At 35.9% G+C, this 27,387-nt stretch overlaps 1 protein-coding gene and 1 long non-coding RNA gene across 7 annotated transcripts in view; one reads left to right on the top strand and one right to left on the bottom strand.

Annotated features, from left to right (window-relative positions):
* Window positions 1-442: 442 nt before the first annotated feature.
* LOC111757737 (uncharacterized) lies at window positions 443-14,979 on the bottom strand. Of its 2 annotated transcripts, XR_010046567.1 has the most exons (4): window positions 14,791-14,979; window positions 14,332-14,430; window positions 8,393-12,094; window positions 443-4,111 (listed from the first exon to the last, which is right to left on the bottom strand). It is a non-coding gene; the product is annotated as an uncharacterized LOC111757737 (long non-coding RNA). The 2 variants fall into 2 exon arrangements; XR_002792029.2 differs by lacking the exon at window positions 443-4,111 and having other exon boundaries at window positions 6,141-12,094.
* Window positions 14,980-15,520: 541 nt separating this feature from the next.
* Window positions 15,521-27,387, top strand: part of Klf8 (KLF transcription factor 8) — a 115,408-nt gene continuing 103,541 nt past the window's right edge. For 2 of the 5 annotated variants that reach the window (XR_010046566.1, XM_023566368.2), the window contains exon 1: window positions 15,521-15,680. Coding sequence is in view for 1 of the 5 variants with exons in the window: in XM_063245986.1 (XP_063102056.1) it covers window positions 15,615-15,680 (66 nt within the window). In the remaining 4 variants the exon portion in view is untranslated. The remainder of the gene's footprint in view (window positions 15,681-27,387) is intronic. The other 3 variants (XM_063245985.1, XM_063245986.1, XM_013156129.3) reach the window with 3 other exon arrangements.

Raw genomic sequence — 27,387 nt, forward strand, 5'->3', positions numbered from 1 at the left:
GGCGATTTCAGACTGATTTCCACAGTGATTGCACCAGTCTACACTCCAGTCTACCCAACAGTGCAAAAAGGTTCATTTTTCAGCACAGCCTTTCCAGTATTTGTTATTGGTGATTTTCTTGATCCTGGCCATTTTTTCTGGAGTTAGATGTAATCTCAGTGTGCTTTTTTTTAATTTTAAAGAGGGTAAAATTAAACATAACAAAAAAACCAAAACACCATAACAAAAAAATTTAAGAAACACAGATTTCAAAGCAAGACCACTGGAGAGCTTCACTGTCTATCATATTATCTCTTGTTTTCTTCTAAACAGTTGTCTGTATCTTCACACACAGTGAATTTGTACCAAATAAAATAATATTAAACTGGGGCTGGGGATTTAGCTCAGCGGCATAAGCACCTGCCTTACAAGCAGGCAGTCGTGAGTTTGATCCCCAGTACCGATAAAAAGGAAAATGACCAAAAAACATAGTAATATTAAACTGATCAGAACAGGATGATGAAGACATTTTAGGTCTTCAAGACTGGATAATAGGAAGTCAACAATGGCTGCCATAATGTCTCTCATTGTATTCAAAATATCTTTCCATATCTTTATGTATGTTGAAATTAAACAAAGGAAAACAGACGAATATCACTCTGAACAGAGAGTAATAGTATTGCTAGAGTTTATATCATGATGCTATGGAATTAGCTCTCAGTATCTTAGTGTCCCTTTTTCTTCGGAGTATCTGTTCATTATATCATGCATTATATAATCAATTCTGGTAAAATGTTTAGAAATTCTACGCATGTGTGATTCTTTACATGTATACCTATCTTTTCTATATTAGAAAGAAAAACAAATTAAAATAAGACAACAAAACAAATTTCTAGAAAAACATGAAACAATGACACATAAAACCACAATACTAGGTGTCTACAGTAGTTACTATGATGTCTTTTGTTATTTTCAATATAATTGTCTATATCATCAGGCATATTATAATTGAACATAGCAGTACATGGCAATATTAATAAAAACAAAAGATTGGAGACATTATAGAACTTCAAAAGCAGTTGATAATCGAAACCAGAATGGGTATTCTATTAAATCTTGTCATCTTTGGAGTACTTGACTATATTCTTAGACTTGATACTATCAAACATACCAGATTCAAATAAAATCAGTCAACTGAGGCCACTGTGGTTCCAGATTCAGGTCCATCCTGCCCAACTCCAATATGTCTTCCAGCTGGTCACCCCCTTCATGGGACCAAATTCCTAGCACTCACCACAGGTTAGTGCAGGTCTCTGTACCAGTTTAGCTCTTCATTGAAGGACATCCTCCTGCCAAGGTCCTTGGGCTCACCAACCCCCCGATTTCAGTGTGACCATGACTTCAGCGACTCCAAGGTGTCCAGCACAGCATGGGACCAGCTCCAGTGAAAGAGCATCTAGCTCCAGCCTTCTGTCCTCTTTCTTTTTTCTTTTCTTTTCTGTTCTATTCTATTCTATACTTTTTCTTTTTCCTATTCTATTCTATTCTTTTTCCTCAGTTTCTTTCTACATTGTGAGAATCCCTGTCCTTTCATCTGGTCTTCTCCATGATGTTACATTCTAGCATCTGAGTTGTTGTTGTAAGAGAGGTGCTTTACCATGCTATCTACCCATCCACCATGCCCCCCATTCCCCTCTCAGTGTGGTTTTAATTTGCATTTATCTAGTGACCAATGATGCTTAACATTATATAATGTATTTATTTGTCCCTTTGTACTTCTTCAGCTGAGAAGTATGTATTCATCTCAGATACCCATTTATGAATTGTATCTTTGAATTTGGAGGGTCTGAATTTTTAAAAATTCTTTATCTGTTTTATATAGAAATCCTTTGTCTGAGGGACAGTTGACTAAGATTTTTTGCCATTTCATGGAATTTCTTTTCACTTTGTTGGAGATACCTTTTGACATGGAAAATCTTTTTAATAAGATGAGATCCCAGTTATTGATTCTGGGAATTATTTCCATGCAATTTGATAATTTTCATTAATTCTCTGCCTACATCTATGTCTTCATGATTTCTACCTACTGTGTGCTCCATCAGATTAAATGTTTCTGTTTTAGTACTTACATCATTGATCCATTTTGACTTTAGTCTAGTACATTGTGATAGGTGTGGGTCTAGTTTTAAGTTTTGGCAAGTAGAAAGCCAGTTTTCCCAACACAACTTTTTTTTTTTTTTGGTCTTTTTTGTTTTTATCGGTACCAGGGATTGAACTCACGACTGCCTGCTTGCAAGGCAGGCACTTATGCCGCTAAGCTAAATCCCCAGCCCCCCAACACAACTTTTTAAAGAGGCTATCTTTCTTCCAGTGAACATGTTTGGACCCTTTGTCAAAGATAAATGGTTTAGTGTTTGTAGTTGTGGTCCTATCTTCTAATCTATTCCACTGATCTTCAGGGCTGTTTCTATTCCAGTATCCTGCTGATTTTGTCACAGTAGCTTTGCAGTGTAAATTCAAAGTTAAGGATTGTGATCCTTCCTGCCTTGCCATTGTTGGCTAAAATTGCCTTTGCTATTCTAGGTCTCTTTTGATTCCAGATAAATTTTAGGAATGATTTCTTTAGATCTTTTTGGTATGCTAATGGTATTTTTTTGGAATTGCATTAAATCTGTATACCATTTTGGGAGAATGACCATTTTCACACTGTTTGTTCTTGCTATCCATTAACAGGGAATATAATTTCATTTTCAAGATCCTCTGATTTCTTTTTTCAGAATATCATAATTTTTACTACATAGATCATTTACTTTCTTTGTTAAATTGATTCCTAAGTACTTCATTTTTTTGGATTGTACTGTGAATGGCGCAGGTTCTCTTATTTGTCTTTCAGTGAGTTTTCTGTTTGTGTACAGAAATGCTATCAATTTTTGAGTGTTGACTTTGTATCCAACTACATTATTGAATTTGGTTATTACATCTAGATGTCTTTCAATGGAATTTTGGGGATCTTTTATGTAGAATATTATGTCATCTGCAAATAATGATAATTCAAATTCTTGTTTTTCTATCCTTATTCCTTTTATTTTTCTCTCTAGTCTAATTGTTCAGGCTAATGTTTCTGGCATTGTATTGAATAGGAGTGGTGACAATGGACATCCTTTTCTGATGCTGGCTGTTTGTCATAGATGGCTTTTATCAGATTAAGGTAAGAACCATCTCTTACAACTTTCCTTAGGGTTCTTATCATGAACAAGTGTTGGACTTTATCAAAAGCTTTCTATGCATCTATTGAAGTAATCATGTGATTCTTATCTTTAGCTCTATTAACATGATGAGTTACATTTATTGATTTGCATATGTTGAAACACCCCTGTAATCCTGGGATGAGTCCCAGTTGATTGTGGTTTATAATCTTCTTGATGACTTGCTGAGTTTTATTTGCCAGTATTTGCATCTATGTTCATTGGGAGACTGATTTTTTGTTTGCTTTTCTCATTGGGTCTTTCTCTGGTTTAGGTATTTGTTTGCTTTTCTCATTGGGTCTTTCTCTGGTTTAGTATCTAGGGTAATACTGGCTTCCAGGAATGAGTTGGGAAGAACTGCTTCCCTTTCAATTTCATTGAAGAATTTGAGAAGTGTTAGCATTAATTTTTATTGAATTTCTTGTAGAATTCAGCTTTGAATCCATCAGGACCTGTGCTTTCCTTTGTTGCTAATGTTCTAGTCGCATTTTGAATTTCATTAATTAAAATTGGGTTATTCAGCAGTTTAACATTTTCTTGACACAACTTTGGTAATTTATATGTATTTTGGAATCTGTTTATTTCTTCTGTGTTATCAATCCTATGAGAGTAATGCTTTTTAAAGTAGGTATTTATGATGTTCTGTGTTTCCATGGGGTATGTAGTGATTTCACTCTTTTCATTCCTTATTTCATGAATTTAAGGTTTTCTTTCCATTTTTTAATAAAGTTGCTGTCTTAGTTACTTTTTACTTGTCGCTGAGACAAAATACCTGATGACCAAAGTTGGGAAAGGAAAGGTTTATTTCTTACAGTTTTTGGAGGTTTCAGTCCATACTCAGTTGGCTCCAAGGCAGGCTGGTATGGCGGGGCTGCAGTTCATGATGGCTGCAAACAGCAAGGGAAACATCAAGAAAGAGCCACACTTTCTTCCTGCCATTAACTTGTAGGCTCCACCCCTATGTGGGTGTAGTACTGATACCATCAATCTAAGCAGTAGACAATGAACCAATCACAAATGCATAACGCAAACGCATGAGGTCTGGGGGCCAAAGACATAAACCATGCAGTTGCCTCAGGTCTTATCAATTTTATTTATTCTTTCAAAGGACCAACTCTTTGATTCCTCAGCTCTTTGTACTGTTTTCTTTGTCTCTATTGCATTGATTTCTGCTCTGATCTTTATAACTTCATCCCTTCTTTGGACTTTGGGCTTGACTTGGTCTTCTTTTTCTACATGTTTGAGGTATAGCATCAGGTTGTTTGTGTTAGTTCTATTTTCCTGATGTGCTAATTCACTACAATAAATTTTCCTCTTAGGCCTGCTTTCATTGCATCCCACAGGTTTTGGTTAATTGTATTTTACTTGTGTTTTCTTGTAGATATTGTTTAATTTCTTCTTTAATTTCCTCTATGACCCATCAATTGTTCAGGAGTGTATTATTTTATTTCCATGCACTTATGGAGTTTTTGCAGTTTATTTTGTCATTAATTGCTAGTTTCATGGCTGTATGATCAGATAATATGCATGGGATAATTTTGATTATTCTGCATTTACTTAAGCATGTTTATGAGCTACTAAAGAATTTCAATCCTTGCTTTTTGGTCAGGTCCTGTTACATGAAGTGTTGTTTTTTATCCTTTGATTTCAACCTATGAACTTCCTTTTGGGTTAGATGGGTTTCTTGTATATGGCATTTGGTTGGAAATTTTTTCTCTATCCATCATGCCAGTCTGTTTCTTTTAATTGATGAATTGAGGCCATTTACATTAATGGTTATAAGTGATATATATTGGTTCATTTTTGTCATATAATCTTTTTGTTGTTGGTTCTTTACCTTTCTCCTCTGTTTGTTTGCCTTGATTAGTAGTTTTACTCTGTTTGTGTTCTTAAAGTCATAGTTATTTTTATGTCTTATCTAAAATATCTTTTGGTATTCTTTGAAGGATTGTTTTGGTGGTCATGAAGTTCTTCAGCTGTTCTTTATCATGGAAGTATCTGATTATCCATCAATTTTGAAGGACAATTTTGCAGAGTAGACTGATCTGGGTTGAAAGACATTTTTCCTTTAGGATCTGAAATACTTCACTCCCTGCTCTTCTTGATTTCACTGCTTGTGTTGAGAAGTCTGCTGTGATTGTGATGGACTTTTTAAAATTAGTCATCTGTCTCTTTTCTCTCACAGCTTTTATTATTTTGTTCTTATGTTGAATGTCTGAGATATTATTGTACGTCTGGGTGTAGATTTATTTTGGTTATTGCTGTTTGTAGTTTAATATACTTCACTTATCAGTATGTCAGTCTCCTTTTCCATGTTTTAGAAATTTTAGGCTATTACTGCTTTTAACAGTCTTTTTGTATCATTTGTATTTTCACCTTTTTCTTTTATACCTATCAATCTTTTATTATTTTTGTTTGCATCATCTTATAACTGTTGAATAGTTATTTCCTGATTCCTCGTTATTTTTAAAAAGATCTTTCCTTTCCTTTTCACTAGCTTTGATCTAGTTTTTGAGGCCTGAAAGTCTATCTTCGCTTTCATTGAGGCACTATTGCCACTTTTGATGGAATTTTTGATTTCCTTGATATCTCTTTGAATGTGTCTCATGCATTCTATTTTTTTCTTATATTGTTCATTCAAGATTTCCATCTTTTTGGATTACTGTCCAATTTTTTTTATCTATGACATTTAGATGTGTTCATCATTTCTTTTATTATGCTTATCATTTCCTCTTTTACCTGGGAGATTATTTCTCATCTGATTTCCTTTACAGCTTTATGGAGTAGTTTCTTTACTTTTGGTGCTCTCATTTCAGAATTTTCAGGTCAATGGCTTACATTTTCTTCTGTGTCCATGTCTCCTAGGCTTGTTTGGGGTGGGATGGAGGTTTGAGATTTTGCTCTTTTATTTTGTCATTTTCCTGTGTTGTCCTAGGGAATCTAAACGCAAGGTCTCAGTTTTTTCTTGGGTTGAGGGTGTCTGCAGGGAGTTTCCCCAGTTGATTTGGGTCACTAGGCAGCCTCACTAGGTGGCACTTGAAGTCTCCTTAAATGTGGGAAGTACACTAGGCAGACCTTGAGCACACCCCATGTGGTACTCTGAAGCTCACCAGTTGCTTGAAATTGCTGGGCAGGACTCTACCAGGTTCTGAGTGGTGTACCAATGCTGAACAGCTAGATGGAGTATGCTTTGCAGGGTATTAGCTCATGTTACATGGCCTATCAAAGCTGCCCAGCTGTCTGGGGTCGCTGTTTGGGTCCCTTCCAAGTTCCAAATGAGGTGCCAAGCTTGCATGGCTTGGTGCAGTTTGCTGTGCTGAGCTTTTTCTTGTGCTTCTCAGTGCAGGCAGTTCCTCTGCCACTTGGGGTCACTGGGCAAGGTCCAACCAGAACTCCAGCAACCTATCACAGGTCCCCAGGTGTTTGAGAATGCTGGGCAGGAAACTATCAGGTTCTGAGGGAGGTGCTGATCTTGCATGGCTAGACTTGCTGTGCAGACCTTTAGCTCATGCCACTCATCGCAGGAAGTTCTCCTGCCACCTCTCCTATTATTTCACTATAAAATTTTGTTTTACTTTTTTAAAATAAAAAGTGATTTTTAAAAACATATCCTGGTGATATAGCTCAGTGTAAAGGTCCTGGGTTCAATCACTCATACAGCATACACATTCACAAAAAATTACCAAACTACAATGTTCTTTGTAATAACTACTGTGATAATTTCCACTTTATAGGCAACTGAACCGAAGCCCATATAGGTTACATAACTTGTAAAATGTCAGATAGTTAGTAAGTTAGGGAAGCCAATATGAATACCCTTCAGTACTTGTATCTCTAAATTATCTCATTCAAATTATTTTTGCATACTTATTATTTACCTGGTCCTAGCCACAGAGTGGAAAGCATAAAGATGATTCAATTATTAATGATTACTATCCTACTCATAAATATCTAATAGTCAGATAGGTAAGACTGACACATAAAAAGGTAAGTGCATTACAATGTAGTGAGCTCTTTGAATGAGGTATGTCACAGTGTTATAAAAGCCAGAATTAGCTGGTCTTGATCATATACAACTATAATCCAGTACACTGGAAGTCTGTGGCAGGAAAATAGACCACCTTTCCAAAATATTTCCAAAAGTTGGTTCCAAAGGCTCCAAAACCATGTGATCAGGTTATGTCATAGAAACAGTCGCACTCTCAATATCAAAATCTGTCTTAGATATTTTTCTTATTGCTGAGGCAAAATATCTGACACCCACAAATTAAGGGAAGAAAGGATTATTTAGCTCACAATTTGTAGAGGGGTCAGTTTATAGTTGACTTGCTTCAAAGCAAGGTGACATGGCAAAGAGGAATCACAGAGAAGTAATCTCTGCCATATATTGCAGTCAGCAGGCAGCAGGCAGCAGGCAGTGAGCCATGAGCAGCAACAGCTTTTTTCTGTCCCTTTATATTCTATATAGACTTTAAGCCTATTGATTAATGCCATACATATTCAGCATGGGACACCCTTACTCTCAGCATCAAACAACCTAGATTCAGCCACCTCTGAAAAGTCCCTCCTCCCCAGCCTAGGGAATGTAGCAATTTACGGAGATCTTGTCTTAATATAAGAAAAAAAAAATTTGGCTCAGTGTTACGGCCATAGATTCAATCCCTAGAATAACAACAGCAATGGAGCCACAAAAGGGCTCCTTTCAGATTTCAGAAGATTCAAGGGAGAAAGGTGCAAGATTTTTCCTATGTTCAATGGAAAAATGCCGTGTTTTATTAAGGTACTGCCGTGGCTACAGGAAGAGGATAGAATTTGTTTTTTTGTTTCTGGATTTGGGTGTCACACTGTCCTCTAAATCAAGGTATTTAATAAAGGAACTTTTGAATTGGGTAGAAAATTAGATTCATTCTGGTTTTGCTAAAGTTCAGCTATTTATGTTTCACTTTCATGATTTAAATCATATCTGAACACTATCTTTACCATTACTCACTTGATATACTTCTTTAAGTAATATGATTTTACTAAGCAAATGTCATTAAAATACCTCAATTGTAAATGGAAGCCAGTTTTACTTTTCATTGTTAGTAGGTGTATCAGTCAAGGTTTACTAGAGAAAAAGATATAACATATGATATAAAAATGTGTAAGAAATTTCAAGATTGGCTTACAATGATCAGCCACAAAGTTGGATGGGGGAGCATGCAGAAGGCATCTGTACACTGGAGACTGAAGGGTCCATTCCAAAGGCTGGAGCTTACAGCAGTATCCTGTGCAAGTCTGTATGAGGAGGTCGATGGGTCTGCGATGGAAGGCTAAAGAATCCACAACAGAAGGCTGAAGAGTATATCATGAAGGCTGAAGAGTCCCAGATTGAAACTGAACAGTATTTGTCAGAAGCCAGGAGATGACCTTCAAGCTGAAGACCAAGACTGGAGCTCCTCCAAAGAACCAGCAATCAGTAATTCCTAATTTGCCTTTTATTGTATGCAAGCAATTCCCCTGGGGTGGGTGTTACACTGGCACCATATTCATGCCCTCCTCTTACACAGGCTGAGGATGTTACAAACTAAGGACCTCGGCCCACTGATGAATCATTTGGTTAAATTTCTTACCTTCTCAAATTGACACGATGAACAATATCTTAGAATGGTAATGATTTGCCCTCTACGCCCAGGATGTGCAGCTGCTGAGTTATTTGATTAGGATTCTAAACTTCACAAGTTGATTTTTTTTTTTTTTGGTACAAGGGCCTTGAAATTATGACCTCACACTTGCCAGGCAGGCTCTTATAACAATGAACTAAACCTCCAGCAGTGGTGTTTCTAGCTTTTTTTTTCCATTACCAGGGATCCAACTCACAACCTCCGCTTGCTAGGCAGGCACTTACACCACTGAGCTAAATCCCTGGCATAAACTTCACAAGTTGACACAATATATAAACCATAATAGTAGGTTACCATAAAATAAATAAATTCTATTAGACAATATTACTTATATATAATCTAATATAATCTTTCATTTCACTATTAGTATTCATGTCACATATTAAAATAAACTCTTTAGGCCTCATGATACCAACATTCTATGATCAGTTGATGAATCTGTGGTAAAATGTGTGGTTCAAAATTTTATTTTTAACATGTTTGTGAATAATCACTCTATTTTTTCACATAGTCCTGATTATTTCAACTGTGTGTTTCTACTATGCACACAAGCATAATCAGCTATATGCCCATGATATACTAATCAACTAATTAGAATTTTTTTCTTGATCAAACCATTACCTCACTTTATAAAGACTAATATGCCTGTCTAATATTCTCTTTTTGTTTGTTTTGTTTTCTTGTTTTTTTTTTTATTTTGTTTTTTTGAGACAGGGTCTCATTATCAGTTCAGTCTGGTCTGTAACTCACAGTGATTTTCCTGCCTCAGCCTCCCTAGTGCTGGGATTACAGGACTGCCCCATCATGTCTGGTTGCTGTATTCTTTTAAATCTACTTCCATCATGTCTTGAGAAGGAAATGTGTCATTGAGGTTCCACACTAGGATACTCCAACTATATCTGTGGTACTTTTCTGATTTGAGGAAAACAGACTACCACAATGCAGGGATATAAGGTTAAACAAAAAATGGAGAGAATAAAGAATAAAATGGCAACATTTCAATAAATGCACTGGCAGAAAGATTGTAAGAAATCATCAAAAATACTCCCTCTTTCCTTTTTCACTTTTACTTTCTGAGGGAAGTGATAAGACTAAACTGGACAGAAGGGTAAAGGAAAATCTCCTTTTGCTCTGGGAGAAAGCAGTTAGATGGACAGCACCCCTCTGATGAGGAAGTGAGAATTACTTGTGGTAAGTAACACAAAATCTATAAGTATAAACCTTCCCTTTAGGGCTTTTGGGTACCACTTCTCTAGATTAGTTCAGTAATACAAGATTTCCTGTTCTATTTATACATTTCCTTAAACTGCCTCATATCTTTATTTGTTTAATATGAAAAGTAAGATGCATGTCTTTGCTTGGTTCACTCAACAGTACACTCAAATGATCCATTCATGTATATTTTGGAGAGAAAGCCAAGGATGTTACCCCTTTTCTGCAGGTGAAACTGAGGTTACAGGTTTCTCAGGTTTGTCTTGCTTTCTATTATAAAGTCTCTTCCTCCTTCCAATTTATTGATATGGTAGCTTCTAGGGTCTAAAATGGCAGGAAAAATCTATGTATACCCAACCTCCTATTAACACACACACACACACACACACACACACACACACACACCCTAGCCAAGCTCTTTGCTCATAAAATAAGCAGCCCAAGGCACAACATAACTTATAGGAGTTAGTAGGCCTGCTATCACTTGTAGGAAATAATACTGTGCCAGGATAGCTTCAAACTCTGGCTGTATGGCCCTGAACTATTGGTTATTCCTAAGTTAAATTTAACCATTCCTCCCAATGTGAGCAAGCAGTTTAGTTCTTATTTTTATGACTTAGTTTATTTATATATATAGGGATTATTAGGAACAAAGAGCATGATCCTTATATCTATGATCAGAAAGAATCTTAAAGTTCATACTTTTCATAGCTGCCAATACTACTAATAATAACCTTTATGAAAACTTCCTTCATGTATTGCAGGCACTGCGGTTTGTAAGCTCAAATCTCATCAGAAACTGATACAGGTTTTGTGGAGGCTGAAACTTTAAACTATGGGAACCCTTTCTATGAAAAATATATTTTATTCTTTCCAAAGTCTTGGAAAAGGGACCTAAAGCCTAAATTCATTAATATTACTATAAAGCTACCTCTGCATCATACTTACTGTTTTTGACAATTCTTTGAATTTCTAACAGTATCTCTGAAAAGGCAACAGGTGAGAATATTGGTATTTAAAGTTGTAGAGGCATGGACCAGGGATATAGCTCAACAGCACAATGCCTGTTTGGCAAGTGCTAAATTGGAAATTTGATTGCTGGTAACAAAAAACAAAAACAAAAAAAACCTAAAGTAAAGAAAACAAAATAAAACAAGCAAACAAAAATACAAAGAAGTAGAGGCATATATAAATGCATCCAATATGGCATAGTTTGTAAACTAAGTCTATTCTCACAATCTTTTTCCAGCTAGCTTTTCTTGTCCAATATATCTTTATCTTTTCCAGGCATTAAATTTAATGCTGTACTCCAGGATATGTACAATATTGGCAGAGGGGCAACAGATTCTAGCAGCGCTCCTACAGGGAATATGGCCTTTGGGTCACAACAAAGCAAGCAAAAATTGATAAAGTGAACAATTTTGTTTCTTCTAGGTCAGAGCAGTGCACTGATTTCAGAAACATGAATTAAGAATGCAGATATTTATTGTTCATAGTGTTTGACTTCTTTATCCTTCCCAGGCCTGAAGGACACTTAACTCTCCTCTGTTCTTCCCACTTTGCTTCACTTGCTCCCAATCTGAACACACCCCTCTCCCCAGGTCAACTCTTCAAGTCTGCTTTTTATTTTAAATAACTTTTGTTATCTTTATACTGGGAGGTGGAGTCAAGATTGGGTCCATTCTGGCAGTGTGTAAGATTTAGGAGGGAAAGAAGAAGCAGAAGGATAAAGAAGGAGTAAAGAAAGCTGCACTTTATAAACCTTGACAGTTAAGAGTGTGCATATTTCTCAACAATCTATCATTGGGTGTGACATGTAATTTGATGCTTATCTTCTGATTTTTGAGGTAAATAGGGGAAAGTATAGACTGTTGCTGCAAGAAGTCACTCTTTCTTGGTCTTAGGGTGGAATGAAAGAGGTTGAAGATATTGCTGTTTGCTCTTTGGCTTTTTGTTTCTTAAATCAGCTAAAAACATGAGGCCTTGTGGTGCTTCCTAGGAGAAGAAAAGTGATCAGAAATTCATTTTTTCAGTATCTGCTCCTTCACAACATTTCATATGTTATAGACAACTTAACCACATGCTGGTTATAAAAAACAAAAACAAATAATAAAGAAAAATTCCTGTCTTTGCCAGTCACTGTGGTCATGAGGTACAGATTTCCCTGAGTCATTTTGAGTCCTAATTTGAGTCCTAATTTGAGTGAGACAGAGGACATCTCTAAAGACTCAGAAAATGTGATAGTCTATTAATATAGGCTAAGTATTATGAAACCTGGGGCTTCCATACTGGAGTCTCTTAGAGAGAATGAATGTTTTCATCCCCCCCTACTCCTATCATGGGTCTTGATATTGATGAAATGAATGGAAAATTGGATGAGAAAGAATTCAAATTTGCTTTGTTGAAGTTCAATAATTTAAGTTTCGATTTGCTATCTGGGATCATGTTTTCTATCCCGCAAAACCGAGTCTAACAAAAATTAAATCACTTAACCAGAAAAAAACTTTTAAAAGAATATGAAATGTTCAAATCACAGTATCAAAGAATACAAAATGTTTAGCTACCTGCATATGTATAGGTTTTCTTGAGAAACCTTTCCAGATTGAAGTAACCCATAATGACATATGACACACCCAGTCTAGATATAGACTTATAGAATGTACTCTTAATTTTACTAGTTATTTGCACATCACAAACATGCATTTATTTTTTTCATAAATAATCCAATGCTTTTCACACGCTTCAATTTAAAAATTTCCAGTATTAGTGAAAATAACTTTAGTTGGAGTAGTAAAAATTGTATATTGAGTACCATTCCCCAAATTTTATACATTAAGTAACTGAAGTTCTAAAGGATAAAATGATTCTTTTTAAAGAAATGTGTAGAGAGTTCTATACATTTACCTATATGTTTCTCATGTTAATGCATCTATTTTGTCAACTAAGCATTGGTGAAGCAGTGATTGGAAAGAGATATGGCATAGGGAAATAGGAAGTTACTTATCGAATACCTATGACAGGAACATTTTTTCATGCAACATATACATAAGGATGCTATTTTATCTCTGTACCTTGGTTTCCTCATTTGTAAAATGATGGTAGCAATATCTGCTCATAAAACTTTCACTCAATAATATATATGAGATTGAAAATAGAGCTTGGCATATATTTAATGCATAACAACAATCTGGCATCCAACTTACAGAAATTATAACAATAACCTCAGAGACTATGTAATCTAATAAGGGAAGGCAATTGTATCAAGAACCATGTGTCCTGTGGAGAAAGAATAGAGGAAACAGTGGTCAATTTTGCCTGAAGGAATTAAGTAAGGGGAGTATGATTTTGAGTAAATCCATTCAAGGTGAGCAAAATATTTAGGTCATTTCAGATTGAAAAAGTAGTCATTAGGGCACAGAAACAGCCTCGGATTCTCAGGGGTTTGCTCAGGGATTTGCTGAGGTAAAACATAAGAGAGCAGTAAAAGCTTTGTGGCTGGAGGGGGTAGGTAGGGGCAGATCATAGCAGATTAAAGGGCGTTCCCTTGAATGTTGGGGTTCATGGTGGTCTCATTTAGGTGGCTGATGAACTACCAAAGGAGGAAGAAAAGGATGTGTTTGTGGGGAAAAATAAGATACTTAGAAGTCATTCAAGCAAAAATACTAACTAGACAACTGGGCGTATCTATTGAGAAATACTGGTCAATACCCCTCCATTTTTTATTTTATAAAAAGGGACACAGAGAGTATAATAATACATATTCTCCAGAGTTGTTACTAAGAATAAACAGAAATGATGAATGGAAAAACACTTGGTACACTGAATTGCCCATATTAGGTGGTAGCTATTATTATTTCTCCTACCTCCCTTCTCCCTCTCTTCTTCTGTTTTGTTTCTCTTCTCTCCTTTATTTCCTCCCTTAAAAGAGTCTGGCTAAGGAAGAGGCCCTGAAAAGGAGCCTTGGTTGAGGGTCACTTTCAGACATCCCATTAAAATAAGCAAGAAATTCTTGTCCTTGGCTCCCACCTCTTGAATTCAGCACTAGGGAAATTTTAGTCAATACCTGACTGAGAGGCTATCTCAAAGAGTTGATAGCTCTATTCTTAGAGCTATGGTATCTTGGAGACTGAAAAAGTCTTAAATCTTCCCGCTGTGTCACATAATAATATTTGCAATTCATCTTGAATTCCTCCTTAGTAACCCACTTCATCACCTTCCCTTCCTTCCCTTACCTCTCAGAAAATGTACCGAGCTCCAAACTCTTTTCCTCTTAGCCTCCTCCTTGAGAACACACCTAGTTCTGGATGTCTTTGCTGGTGAACTGTGGAAAGCTAGAAAGGAAAATACTGTTTCTATTTGCCAACTGTATTCTTTCCCCTTTTCTCCTCCCTGTTTTCCCGTACATCCCCGGGCCTCAATCCTCACACCACTTTCTTCCTCCTCAAGAGAATGCATAATCCGCATAGGTAGGTGATTAAGCCTTTTTCTGGGATGGATAAGGAAGCGAAAATGATTGCAATTGTGCCAGCTGCCGCTGGAGACAGAACTCTCTTTGCTCAGGGCCCCGCCCCACTCCCTTTCCTCTCCCTCCCCCTTTTTAGCCCCACCCTTCTCCACCTCTTCCTAGTTTGCTTTCTTCTTCAGCGGCTCCAGGTGCCTTTTAAAGAACTCTACCTAGGTGGAGTCCTTACCTTAGTTACACCTCTCTTCTGGCCTAGCCAGGGCGGAGAAAGACGAAATCACCTCACTCAGTTTGCCTGGAGAGCACCTCACGTTCCAACCTGTGTGGGCCTAGAGATCCCTAGTGGGACAGCTGGAAGCCTCCAAGAAACCCCGCCCCACAGGACAAGCAAATAGTTGCTTCTGTTTTTCCTTGAAGCTCTTGTCCTGGGCGTTCTCCTGGGTGTTCTCTTAAGTGTAACGACCAATCATTGGCATTTTCTCCTCCCTTCTTTCCTTTTAGGAAGGAATTGGGGCTGCCGCCGTGATTTTGAAGGAGTCCTCCTGATACCTTTCGTCCTGGGTTCCTGTCTTGGATGAGTTCTTCTCTTCAACTTTGTGTTAATACTATTTTCAGGTTCTGGGCGGTTTTCTTAGGCCCCGCCTCCGCCTTCTTTTCAAGGGTGTGCGGAGTTAAGAGGCTGGGTGGAGTGGGCTTGGCCGGAACTGAATTGGTGAAGGTAAAACTGGAACGGAGGATCTTCAGCGTTGCCCTCTACAGCCAGGCGAACCCACTTGATTTTTAGCTGAGGAAAGACTTCGGTGGGTGGTTTCTTTTTAGGAGGTTGTCTCTGAGAGCTCTGATTTTTGGATTGGATGCTAGAGAGCTTTGTTTTCCTGTTCTGAGGGTGGGCCAGCTGAGTCTGAGGAGACTCTTTCTCCTTCCTCATTTTCTAGCCGGAAGAAAAAGGAAAGGTGGGGGGCCGTGAAAGAGAAAGCCCGAGAACGTAGCCTGGCACGCTATCAAGACGGGCGGCTGTGAGTCTAACAGCTGTCTAGCGACTAGTTCGGGAATATGAACCTACAGGAGGACTGCATGATCTTCAGACACTTCAGGAGTCATCGGCTAGAAACAAGGGCGGTAAGTGACACAGAGATTAGAACACACCCACTCTCATTTTGTCCTAAGTCCCCCCACCCCCACCCACTTATTTTTGGGTTTTAGCAAGGGGAGTAGCAGCGGAAGGATAAAAACACTGAAATAAAATGAAATTCACTGCAAAATGACTTCATTAAAAATTAAGCCAAAAGGGACTAAAAAGGAGTGGAGGCACTTTTTGGCAGGCTTTTTGAAGAAGTGAATGAAATAGGTTTGAAAAAAGAAGTAGATGGATTTGTTTAGTTCATTATGACCTGGTTCGGTGCTCTCAATCCTACTTAAGCAGAGAGGTTTGTCTCGGACTTCACCCCACACAAATTCACAGCCAGGGAACAAGATTCAAAAGGCTATTCATCCAGATAACATCTCTAAACAGTAGGGGGTGTTTAGAGATGCTTCTAGAAAGAGGGAGGAGGGGCAAATAGTAGCCTAGGTTATTGGAAATTAGGATTCTGAGATCCTGGATGGAGCCGCGGGGGGCAAACTGCTTTGGGTTTGCCAGTTCTTTAAGGAGGAGCTTAGCTTGTTAGGAGGAGGAAGCCCAATCCTAGGCCCTGCCCAGGCCCTTTAAAACCTGGCCAAGGCCATCGGTTCTCTGTGTAAGGGAAAGATTGGACAGAATTACTGTGATTGTTGAAGCTAGTGGACTTGCTCACCCTCTTGGTGGAGCTGTCTTTTGTGGACCTTGAGAATTTGGGGGGAAAATAAATCGTATCCAAACAGGTGGTAAAAGGAATGTCTTATTTCCTTTGGTATTGGATTTATTGTGAGGAAAAAAATTATGAAACACTTTCCTGTCATTCAGTGTAATAATGACTGGGCAACTCGAATAATTTCCAAATTTGGATTTTAAACTAGTAGAGACTGTGATGGTTTGGTGTAACACAAAGATCTCCTTTGAATCAGTAATTACCTTGGGCATTACCTTTCTTCATCTATAGAATGTACATTAATAATTGTTTTAAAAGATATTTGGGTAGCTGAAATACAATATTTTTCGCAGAGATTGCTTGGCATAATCTTACTTTCACTTCTTTTTCTTACTCTGTTTGGAATTCTTTCTCTACAACACTGCTGATAGAATTAGTACTTTCCTTTAAAATACCGTCCAGATGAAATGAAAGGAGACCTGGATGGATCAAATTAGCTTGTCTAAAAGCTTAGAGGCTACAGCATAGGTTTTATTGGCTTCTAATTTAACATTGTTCCCAGTGAACTTAATCACCTCTAATAAAAAAAGCTACTAACCTGCTTTTCCTTTAATTTTTTGAACAAGTTAACCAGGAAAATATAACCTAAAGAACCTTTGTATAACAGAAACCGGTGATTCATAAATGACCTCATTCATTTATGAGTCCCAATCTTAAGAGTATTGAGACAACATTTATGAGACAAATGCTAATCCCTGGTAAATGTTGAGAGCCCAGAGAACAGGCTGGGAACAGTGTCTCTAGATTTGCTTAGAGAGCGGACAGGCTTTTATAAAACATAAGAGTAGAAATATAACTTCAAAATAAAAATGACAAATATGACTATGCAATCCTTTCTCAAGTGTAAGTAAGTTAATAACTCTACTTTCAGAGCCCTGGGGAAATACAGATATTTCATACTTATGCTTTCAGCATACATTGGAAAAAAAGGGGGGGGGATGAACTAGGTTACCAACACCATCCTCATTGTTCTAGCATATGCCTTTCCAAGATGAGATTCTTAGTGCCTTAGCTTTCTGAAGTCTCCAAATCAGACTATCAAGCTTAGTGAAGTTGTCAAGTATCTTTTAAGATTGTCTTTATCTGATGATAGTAGTCATCAATCACTCATCCTTTCTCATTCTGGCAGGGACATTATCATTATTTGATACACTTATATATTCGCCTTTGTCCTGAGTCATTTGTAGTTTATGATCTTGCTTAACTGGTTAAGTGAAGATGGCCTTTGGATATATAATTCATTTAGCAAGATTCCTATTAGGAGTCTTTCCTGGGATATGCAATTTATATCAATTAATAAATACTGTATTTATCTGCCTCTTATGTACAAATATTAACAAATTGCATTGTTCTACAATTGCCTTATCTACTTAAAAATATACTTTGAAATGTTTCTTTGTACACACATCAAAAAGTATGGTTTGTGTTTAAATGTTTATAACTTTTTTTTTACAAAAAAAACCCATGTTGACTCTCTTCACAATACACTCTTTTGCTGTGAGTGCACTTATCCCCTTGTTATTGCCACTTTCTGAAGTTCATGGTGATCTGAATTGATTCAAAATGTTTATGGAAATAGATGTCAAATAAAAATATTGCAGTATGTTCTTACCCAACTGATCCACCTGATCACATGCCATGCAACTTCCAGTTGTTCCCCAAAATCAAAATCACCATGAAATGTAAACATTTTGAGATGATTCAGAATATGGAGGCTGCCCCAATAGCTAAACTGAAGACACTTACAAAAGAGGCTTTTTAGAACTGCTTCAGAAAGTGACAAGAATGAAGGAATGGATAAATTTGAAGCCAGAAGCAGTAGTCTAAGGGAAATAAATTAGCTTCTACTATGGCTTTTACTGTAATAACTTTTGAAAAATTTAAACATTCACCTTATTCTTCTATCATGCACTACACGTTTAAAAATGCCTCATTCTTTTGTGTGACTGCATAGTTTCACTGTATAGATAAGCCATAAATTTTAAGTCTGTCTTCTGCTGATTGACATTTATGATATTCTTAACTCTGGTGGTGTTGTTTGTAATAGCAATCAAAACTTTATAAATAATTTACTAAAGGAATAGTGCTGTCATACCAAAATGTTGCCGAGTTCTTTTTTTATTTTAAGGTAGGGTCATACTATGTATTTCAGGCTAGCCTTCAACTCTAGGTAGCTCAAGCTGGCTTCAAATTCAGTTCCCCAATGGAATTTTAGATATGCATCATCATACCCTGCTCACTACTGAATTCCTTAAACAATAGAAAATTATTTTATTTGCAGTTCTGAAGACTGGAAGACTTAGATCAGCGTATAAGCACAGTCAGATTCTTGTATGGGATTGTTCTGGTTTGTGTTTATGTTCCCCCACAGCCTTATGCAGTCATAGATGGGGCTTTTCAGAGGTGGCTGGATCTAAAGTGTGTTGTTGGAATCAAGAGTGTGTGAATATTAAATCAGTCCACTGATTACTTTGGAGGGTTCTAGCTAGATTTAAGGGTCTGTGTGCTGCACCCACCATAGGACAGGTAGCCTATATAAAATACAAGGAAGAGAAAGAGGGCTAATTTGTTCTCATTTGCCTGTTTTCTTGGAACTATTTGTTTTCTGTGATGCCCCTCTGCCAAGCCACTTTGCCTTGGAGGCAGTTACTCTTTACTGAAACCTCTACAAACTGTGAGCCAAAATAAAATTTTTTCCCTTGACTTTGGGCATTGGATATTTTGTGTCAGCTAGGAGAAAAGTAACTAAGACAAGTCTCTTTTTCCTGACTTCTGGATGGCTACCTCCTTGGTACATACTAACCTGATCTTTGCATACCGAGAGAGAGATAGAGAGAGCAAGCCAGCTCTGACGTTTCCTCTTATAAAGGCACTAATTCTATCAGATCACAACCCTACCCTTATGACTTCACTTAACCTAATTATACTTACAGAAAGGTCCTTTTCCCATGTGCTATCAAACTGAGTTGAAGGCTTCAACATAGAGAATTTGGGAGGAACACAGTTCCATCTATAGCAGTATGTCAGTTTACCCATTCTTTTACTTTTAAAAACTGATGATTCTCAACATTTCAAAATCAGGTTTTAGTTAAAACTCTAGAATTCCAGTTTCTCTTGAATAGTTGGAAGATACTGAGTCAACATTCCTTCCTGACAACAATTGTCTGGAGTTAATAAACTACTCTCTCCCTCCTTTAAAGGGAACATATATTCTCTGTACACTGTGTTCCTCACTGGGGCTAGGTGAAACTAATTTGTCTTTTCCTTCCACATATTGAATATTGGCACCATAAGCTCTTACCAAATACATAGAATATTCTATTAGTTTCTAGTTTTGCCTTGATTATTGTTGTTTGCCTTTTTCTGAGGCCCAGTCTCAGAATATCATCCTTAGGACACATTTTTTATTACCTTGTTCTCCTTTGCATGAACTTTTCCTAATTATCTGCATAATTCAAGACATCATGATAGAAGCTGAGATTGTATTGGTTAATGATTCAGGTAGGACTATTCACATTCATAGTCTACTTTTCCGTCATCTGGATTTCTTTTCTGTCTCTTAAAATATTGTACTTACTGAAAATCTACCTCAAGACAAGAAATTGTTATTAATTTTCTTTTTTGTCTTTTTCGTTTTAATTGGTACCAGGGATCGAACTCACGACTGCGTGCTTGCAAGGCAGGCGCTTATGCCGCTGAGCTAAATCCCTAGTCCCTAATTTTCTTTTTTACTACCTCACTCTCAGTGACCTCCTCTCATCTCCTTAGCATCATCTATTATCTTATACTTTTTATTGCTATTGTTTTATGGATGGTTTTTTTCTCACCACATGGATCTGGAATCTCAAACTGAAATCTGCAGGCCTCCTAGTAAAAAGAGACATTCATGCCTTTAAAGAGGGCAACCACTAACCATCTTTAGCTAAATTTTCTCTTATGCTAATGTGAATCCCATTTTGTAAAAACTTTTAGTTTTTTTAGTAAAAAATATAGTTTTTTAAAAAATCAAATTTCATACTTTAAAAAAAACTTCTTTCTGCATTTTCTAATGTATTCCACTGGTCCTTTGGTTTGTTTGTTTGCCAGTACCATTATATTTTTATCATAGTAACTCTGTAGTCATTATAGTATATGTTTAGATGGCCCCTCAAGCTTCATGTAGTCATGGAGGTGGCTGAATCTAGCATTTGTGATTGGCTTGTTGTCTAGCATTGGAATTTGTGGTGTGAGTGCTATACCTACCCAGGGTGGGTAGCTGGCATAATCTATAAGAGAGGGAAGGAAGCATGTTTTGCCCCTTTTTACCCTGTTCACTCTTTTTGCTTGTTGCCATGAATGATTGCCCCTTAGCCACACAACCTTGCCTTGGAGCCAGCCGAGTATGGACTGAATATTCCAAAAACTGTAAGCTAAATAAACCTTTCCTTCCTTAATTTTGGGTGTCAGGTGTTTTGTCTCAACAGTGAGAGAAAAGTACCCAAGAGAGTAATATATCTTGAAGTCAGAAATTTTGATGCCCCTTGCCTTGCATTTGTGGCCCAGTATTGCCTCTGCTATTCTTTCTCTTCTGATTACAAATGGATGTCTGGATAGTTTTATCAAATTCTGTGAAGTACAGTAATGATATTGTGACTGGAATTGCATTAAATCTGTATAACAATTTTGAGTGTATGGCTGTTTCAACTATGTTGGTTCTTCCCACCCAAGAGCAAGAGATAAATTTGCATTTTCTGTTATATTTTTCTATTTCATTCTTCAGAGTACTATACTTTTCAATGTAAAGATCTTTTAATTGCTTTACTAGATTGATCCCTAAGTATTTCCTTTTTTTTCCATGCTATTGTGAAAGGTATTTTTTCCCTAATTTCTCCTTCAGTGAATTTGTTGTGTTTAGGAATGATATTGATGTTTGAATATTGACATTGTATCCAGCTACAATACTGAATTTGGTTATTAAATATATAAGTCTTTTAGTAGTTTTTAGGGGTCTTATATGTAGAGTATCATGCCATTTGCAAATAATGGTAATTTAACTTCTTCCTTTCCTATCTTTATTTCTTTTATTTATTTCTCTGGACTAATTGCTCTGGATAATGTTTCCAGAACTGTATTAAATAGGATTTGTGATAGCGGACATCTTTGTCTTCTTGCTGATATTAGAATGAAAACATTCAGTTTTTGACCATTTAGTATGATGCTGACTATTGCTTTATCATAGGTAGCTTTTATCAGACTGAGATAAAAAAAAAGCTATTCCAATTTCCTGTAGGTTTTCTAAAATTATTATAGGTATATGAGATGAATACATACTACTCAGATAAAGAAGTAGAGATGGCAAAGAAATATATGAAAAATGTTCAACATCACTAGTGATTAGAGAGATGCAAACTAAAAAACTCCAGATAGAATGGCTATTATCAACAAATCAACCAATAAGAAATGCTAGCAGCAAGACTGGGGAAAAGGGAATACTTCTCCATTGTTAGTGGGGATATAGTCTGGTGCAATTACTGTGGAAATCAGTGTGGAGATTCCTCCAAAAACTAGCAGTAGAAGTCCCATTTGACCTGAGTATCTTCTCAGAAGAATTAAAAGCATCACACCTCTGTGATATACACACAAACATGTGTATAGTGGCACAGTTTGTAATAGCTAAATCTTGGGAAAAAACCAAATGCTCATCAAATGAGGAATGGCAAAATAAGATGTGCTTTATTTTTTATATAATGGAGTAATAGCCATAAAGAAGGGTAAGTTTGAGACATTTATTGCTAAATGGAATATCCTTGAGCCCATACTCTTAAATGAAATAAATTTAATACATGTGCAAATATCACATTGTCTCTATGGTATGAGAAATTGAAAGTATAAATAAAAACCAAATTGTATAATAAAATTATGAAATAAGTAATTGATCAAAATGAAAGGGGAACTAGGGAAGGGAGGAGGGAGAAAGGAAGGAAGGGAAAAGAAAAATAAGAGAAAAAGAAATTGGAAACAAAATTTAAATAATGAGAAAAAGAGGAGAAGAGGGAAGGGAAGTGGGAGGGGAAAAAATTCAGGTATACAGGTACAAATTCCCTACTATGAATGAGATCGTTGTAATACCTAAATTATATTAATAAAATTAATTAAATTAAATAACATAAGTCCTAATGTAGTAAAAGAAAATCACTTGTTATGTAACTGTATTTCAAATTTTAGCATCACTATTCAACCAGGTCAGTGTCTGCCAGGGGCTGTCAGTTTTCATTACCTTACCTGAAAATTCCTTGAGAACAGAGAACAAGAACTTTGTTTGCTGTTGGTATTATTGGCTCCCCCTACAGATTATGTGCTATAGTGTTGGTTATTTAATATGTCCGTTGGAAGGTCTTAATAATCATCAGAAATATAAGTTGACCCCAGTTTCCATAGATAATAATAGCGTTTCTGCTTTTTCCAGATACCTAACATGTGCTTTAGGAGACATTTATCCTGTCACTCTTCTTTTTCTGTACCGTCTATAACCATCCAAATTTCTCAGTCTAGCTTCGTTTTCTTTTTAAACAATCTGATCCTTTATTTCTATAGTTTATGTTTTCCCTTTCTCTCTCATTTATGGTGAAATGAAAATCACAGAAAGGTGTATTATTCCCACAAAAGCCTCCAGAATGCTTAACACATATTTTGTATTATTTGAGATTACTCATTCCATTTATTTGTTTCTCTGTACTGTCAATGATGTATTTGTTTCATGTTTAATTAGAGTGAGATTTGCCATGTGAATCTATTCATTTTCTTGTTTTTCAAATGCAATTCTGATAAATATACATACTAGTTGGTGTTAAAATAAGAGTAATGTGCCTTCTTCATTCCTTGTACCTAGATATAAGAATTGATGTGTAACACTGAATTGTTCATTGCATTAATGGTACCTTTTTTGATACTATAAAATGATATAGCTCAGAGTTCTAGGGTTTCCTGACATAGTGCTTCTGAGATATGTGCTCAATTTATGAGACGAAAGGATACACAAGGGACAAGGTTTCTGCCCTTAATAATCATTGTACTGCAGATGGATGGGGATGATTGTGCTGATTAAAACTTTTGACAGTGTCATGAAATGATATAAAATATTAAGACATTTGCATGAGATTTTACATTATGTTGAAGAACAATGAGTCCGTGCTTCTTAGGTCTTTTGTCCTTTTCTTAGCTGATGCCTACCTATATGCCATGCTCACATTGTGATTCCTGGAGATATTCTCTTATGATGAACATTTTAGTGAGAATTTTTAAATGCTCTTTGCAAACATTCAATAACAAAGCTTACTATGAAGGCATAAGGTTACATTTGTTATCAGCTTTACCAAATTTCCAATGTGCACTGCCATTGAAGGTATTTTAATGAAGAAATAATGCTATGGTATTGCACAACAAAATTGCATTTGAATCACAGAAGTCATTAGTTTTATCTGATTTTGGTGTTACTTAATCACTGTATTTCTTCACGTACATAATGGCATTATTAGTATTATGTATTTTATAGGATGATTGTAAAGATTAAATATGTTCTATTATAAATGCAGAGGAATAAAATATATGGTTTCTGAGATTCACCTAAAATTAATTCATTGAAATGGAATGGAGTTGGGGTACAAATAAAGCATGATTTTCCATTAGATGAAAAATTAGATGAAAAATCATTTAATCTAAAAATATGCACATTGATCATGTCTCTGCTTTCATATCAATTTTAAATTATGCATAATAATTTTTACAGTCCATTGCAGTGATGCTCATGTTTACCTTATAGTTTGTGAAGAAATTAATTGTTCATCTTGACATCAACCTCACATGTTAAATAGACACTTGGATTCATTATTATGGATTTTCCTTCTATGTTCTAGTCATTTAATCATAAAATGTTAACCTAGAGGAGAATTTGGAAAAGCTATGTAGTTTTGAGTAACAATTTTAGTGACAGATAATAGTGGAATCTAAGTCTCTCTTCTCCCACGTAAATTATTTTGCCATTATTTCATACTTCCTTTTTAAAATATAGCACTTTTAGTATAATTTCTACTAGTTTATTGCATATAAGATTGATTATTGATTGAAATATATCTATATCTTGAACAGTATCTATGAAAAAAAGACTAGTTCTAGAAATGTGAAGTTGTATTTGTCCAATATTTTCAAGTTTGTTTCTTAGTTGATCCTTACAAGAATTCTGTGAGATAAATGAGTTATTTCATTTCTACCCTAAGTGATGGAGCTTGCCCAAGGTCAACCAACTAGAACTAAAACTTAGGCCTGGACTTTTTCAAGCCTGAACTTCACTTGTATTACTAGTTATAGAATTTTATCATAATTAACTTTAGCTTTTGTTTTCCAGAATGAGACATCTTAATATCTAGCATATATCAAGGTGATTTTTCATTCGTACATGTTTTTTGCGGGAAAGAAGTATGGCTCAGTATTAACATCTGAGGAAAGGACAAGCGTATGAATGTACTAGAGGCTATGCAGATTATACTTAGACTATAAAGTCATAGGATAATGGTTATAAATATGTCAAAAATAATAAAACAGTCACTGTTACTCTATCCAACATATTTAACCTAAGGCCCACAGTTTTCTTGCCCCATTTTAATTTAATATTTTTTAAATATCAAAATTGGAAGTCATAATTTAAATGTATTAACTGTATTATATTTTTATAGATGGCTCTAGACAAATTGCTCTTCATTCACTGTGTCCCAGGAAAGCCAAAATGAACACATATTCAAATCACTTTGGATCATGAAAATATGACTGTGTTAATCTTTGTACTTTATTTTGCCATTTTTATGACAGGAATAATCCTAAACAGTTATATAAAGATTTTATAATTGTGTACTACAAAGACTTTTTGTATGTGTTTTCACAACTAATCTTCTTGACAGTCATTTAAAAAGGCAGGGCCAGACTGATATATCTCCATTTTATAGATGTTGAAAGTAAGATATAGAAAAGTTAAAGAACTTGCCCAAAGTCTTGTGGCTCTTTTTCTGATGTATATTGTGACCTCATCTTTTCATTACCAGAGTCCTTCACTAGTTCAACTTTATCTAACTGTTGTATTGTATGATTGTATATAATACAATCATCTTTTCATTGACATTCATACATAATGTGTGCTGCCAGCCTTCACTACAAAAATATGTAGTAATATGTGCTTTCTTTATAAATTCCTGTTCTTTTTACCCTTCTAGATGGCCTCCACTTTTTTGTATCTCATTCCAGGTAAGGCGAATAGGCAAGCTGCTGTGATTTTGTGTCTTGGGGGCACTTCTGAGTGTCTGCTGTGAGTGTTATAATAGGTGATTCAGTCACCTACAGGCTTTTGTGTATATTGAAACCCTTGAATAAGAAAGTCTTAAGATGTTGCCTGCTGATATGCCATTTCAGACTAGGTCTTCCAATGATGTCTCTCATGATAGGTGTGAGCCTGTTTGGTAGAAATGAGAAAAACTGAAGGATCTTACAATATCCCTTTATTAGGTAATTTATCTCTAGCAACCTTTTATTCTTTTCCATGGGATTAGCTTCAAGTAAAGATTGGGGATCCCACTGGGATCCAGATTAAGGAGCACCATAACTTTATTATAGCAAAACTGTAATTCCAAACTGCTGAGGTTCCAATCTATTTTTTTGTTATTTACTAGTTGGTAATTTGAGCATAAACCACTTTATCTTTCTGCCTGTTTCCTTATATTTAAAATGGAGAAACTTGAGGTGTAACACTGGCCTTAAATATTTGAGATCCTTTTGGGTTCAATGCCAAGGACTTCAAAAACAATAAAGTAAAATAAAGGCATTAATTAAGTACTTACTATCAGGGTTGTAAAGATTAAAAAGAGCTATAATCTCATGGCCTTATAACATTGGTTTTCATTTTATAATAGTTTTAGTATCTCTTATTAAGCAGAGGTTGTAGGTGAATTACACCTGTTTAAGATCTTCCTAAATGATTATTTGTCATCTTTAAACTTGTTCTTTCAACAGTTTTTCACAAAGATGTTTACGATATTTGGGTTATTAAAATGGAGTAAGAAGATACTGCAGTTTGAGTTAGAGGACAAAAATTCCAGCTTTGTTTGTAGCATTTCTAAATTGTGTAATCTTGAGCCTCAAAATGAATGATGTGTGAAATGGGAATTATATGAAAGCTGTCTCCTTTCTTATTGTAATGCTATGTATATACGCATAAAGGATTTTTATTTGTATTGCCAAAAAACTCTTATCTTCTTAAGGCACTAGGTTCTTTCTTAAGTCTGTGTCACCATTTCCATTTTCTTTTTAGTTGTGGAGTCTAACAACTTTGCTTTGCTTTACTCCTTAAAGATCTCATTTCATCTCTAGGCATTTTTTTCCTTTTCTAAAACTGGTGAAAGAAAATGGTCTTCTTAATGAGTCACTTCATGTTGTACCTTGGAGACACTATTCATTTTTCTGATACTGAAGCTCATTATAGGAAATGGCACTTGGGTAACAAAATAAACATAAGAACATAATACAAATTATATAACTTTATCAAATTTCTGTGTTCCTGGTCTCTTGATTATGTTTTTTAAATATGTTCTACATGTATGGCCAACTGGCTAATCCTACTTTATTTCCTTTTAAAATACTTCTTCCCTGGGAAAAGGGTCAGAAATTTCAGCTTCCAGACACAAAGACTTGAAGAACCATTTCAAGCAGAATCATGGTTACTACCTTAAGTAGGTAATTTTTATTTTGGATGCCTTCCTGCCTGGATGATTTACATCTCAGTGACCCAAGCCATTGCTACTGAAACTCTCTTTCATATATTTTTTTTTTTTTTACTTACCTCATTGATAGCTGCTGTGTATCTGTCTGGTCTCAGACACAGCAGCAATTCTGACTCTAGAAACAAAGCCTTTAAAAAAAAAACTGAACCTTAAGTAGACCCTAATTCCTTTTAATTTTCA

Source organism: Cavia porcellus, unplaced genomic scaffold, assembly GCF_034190915.1.
Source record: "Cavia porcellus strain 051 isolate PalLab524CR breed Dunkin Hartley unplaced genomic scaffold, mCavPor4.1 scaffold_3, whole genome shotgun sequence".
NCBI lineage: Eukaryota > Metazoa > Chordata > Mammalia > Rodentia > Caviidae > Cavia > Cavia porcellus.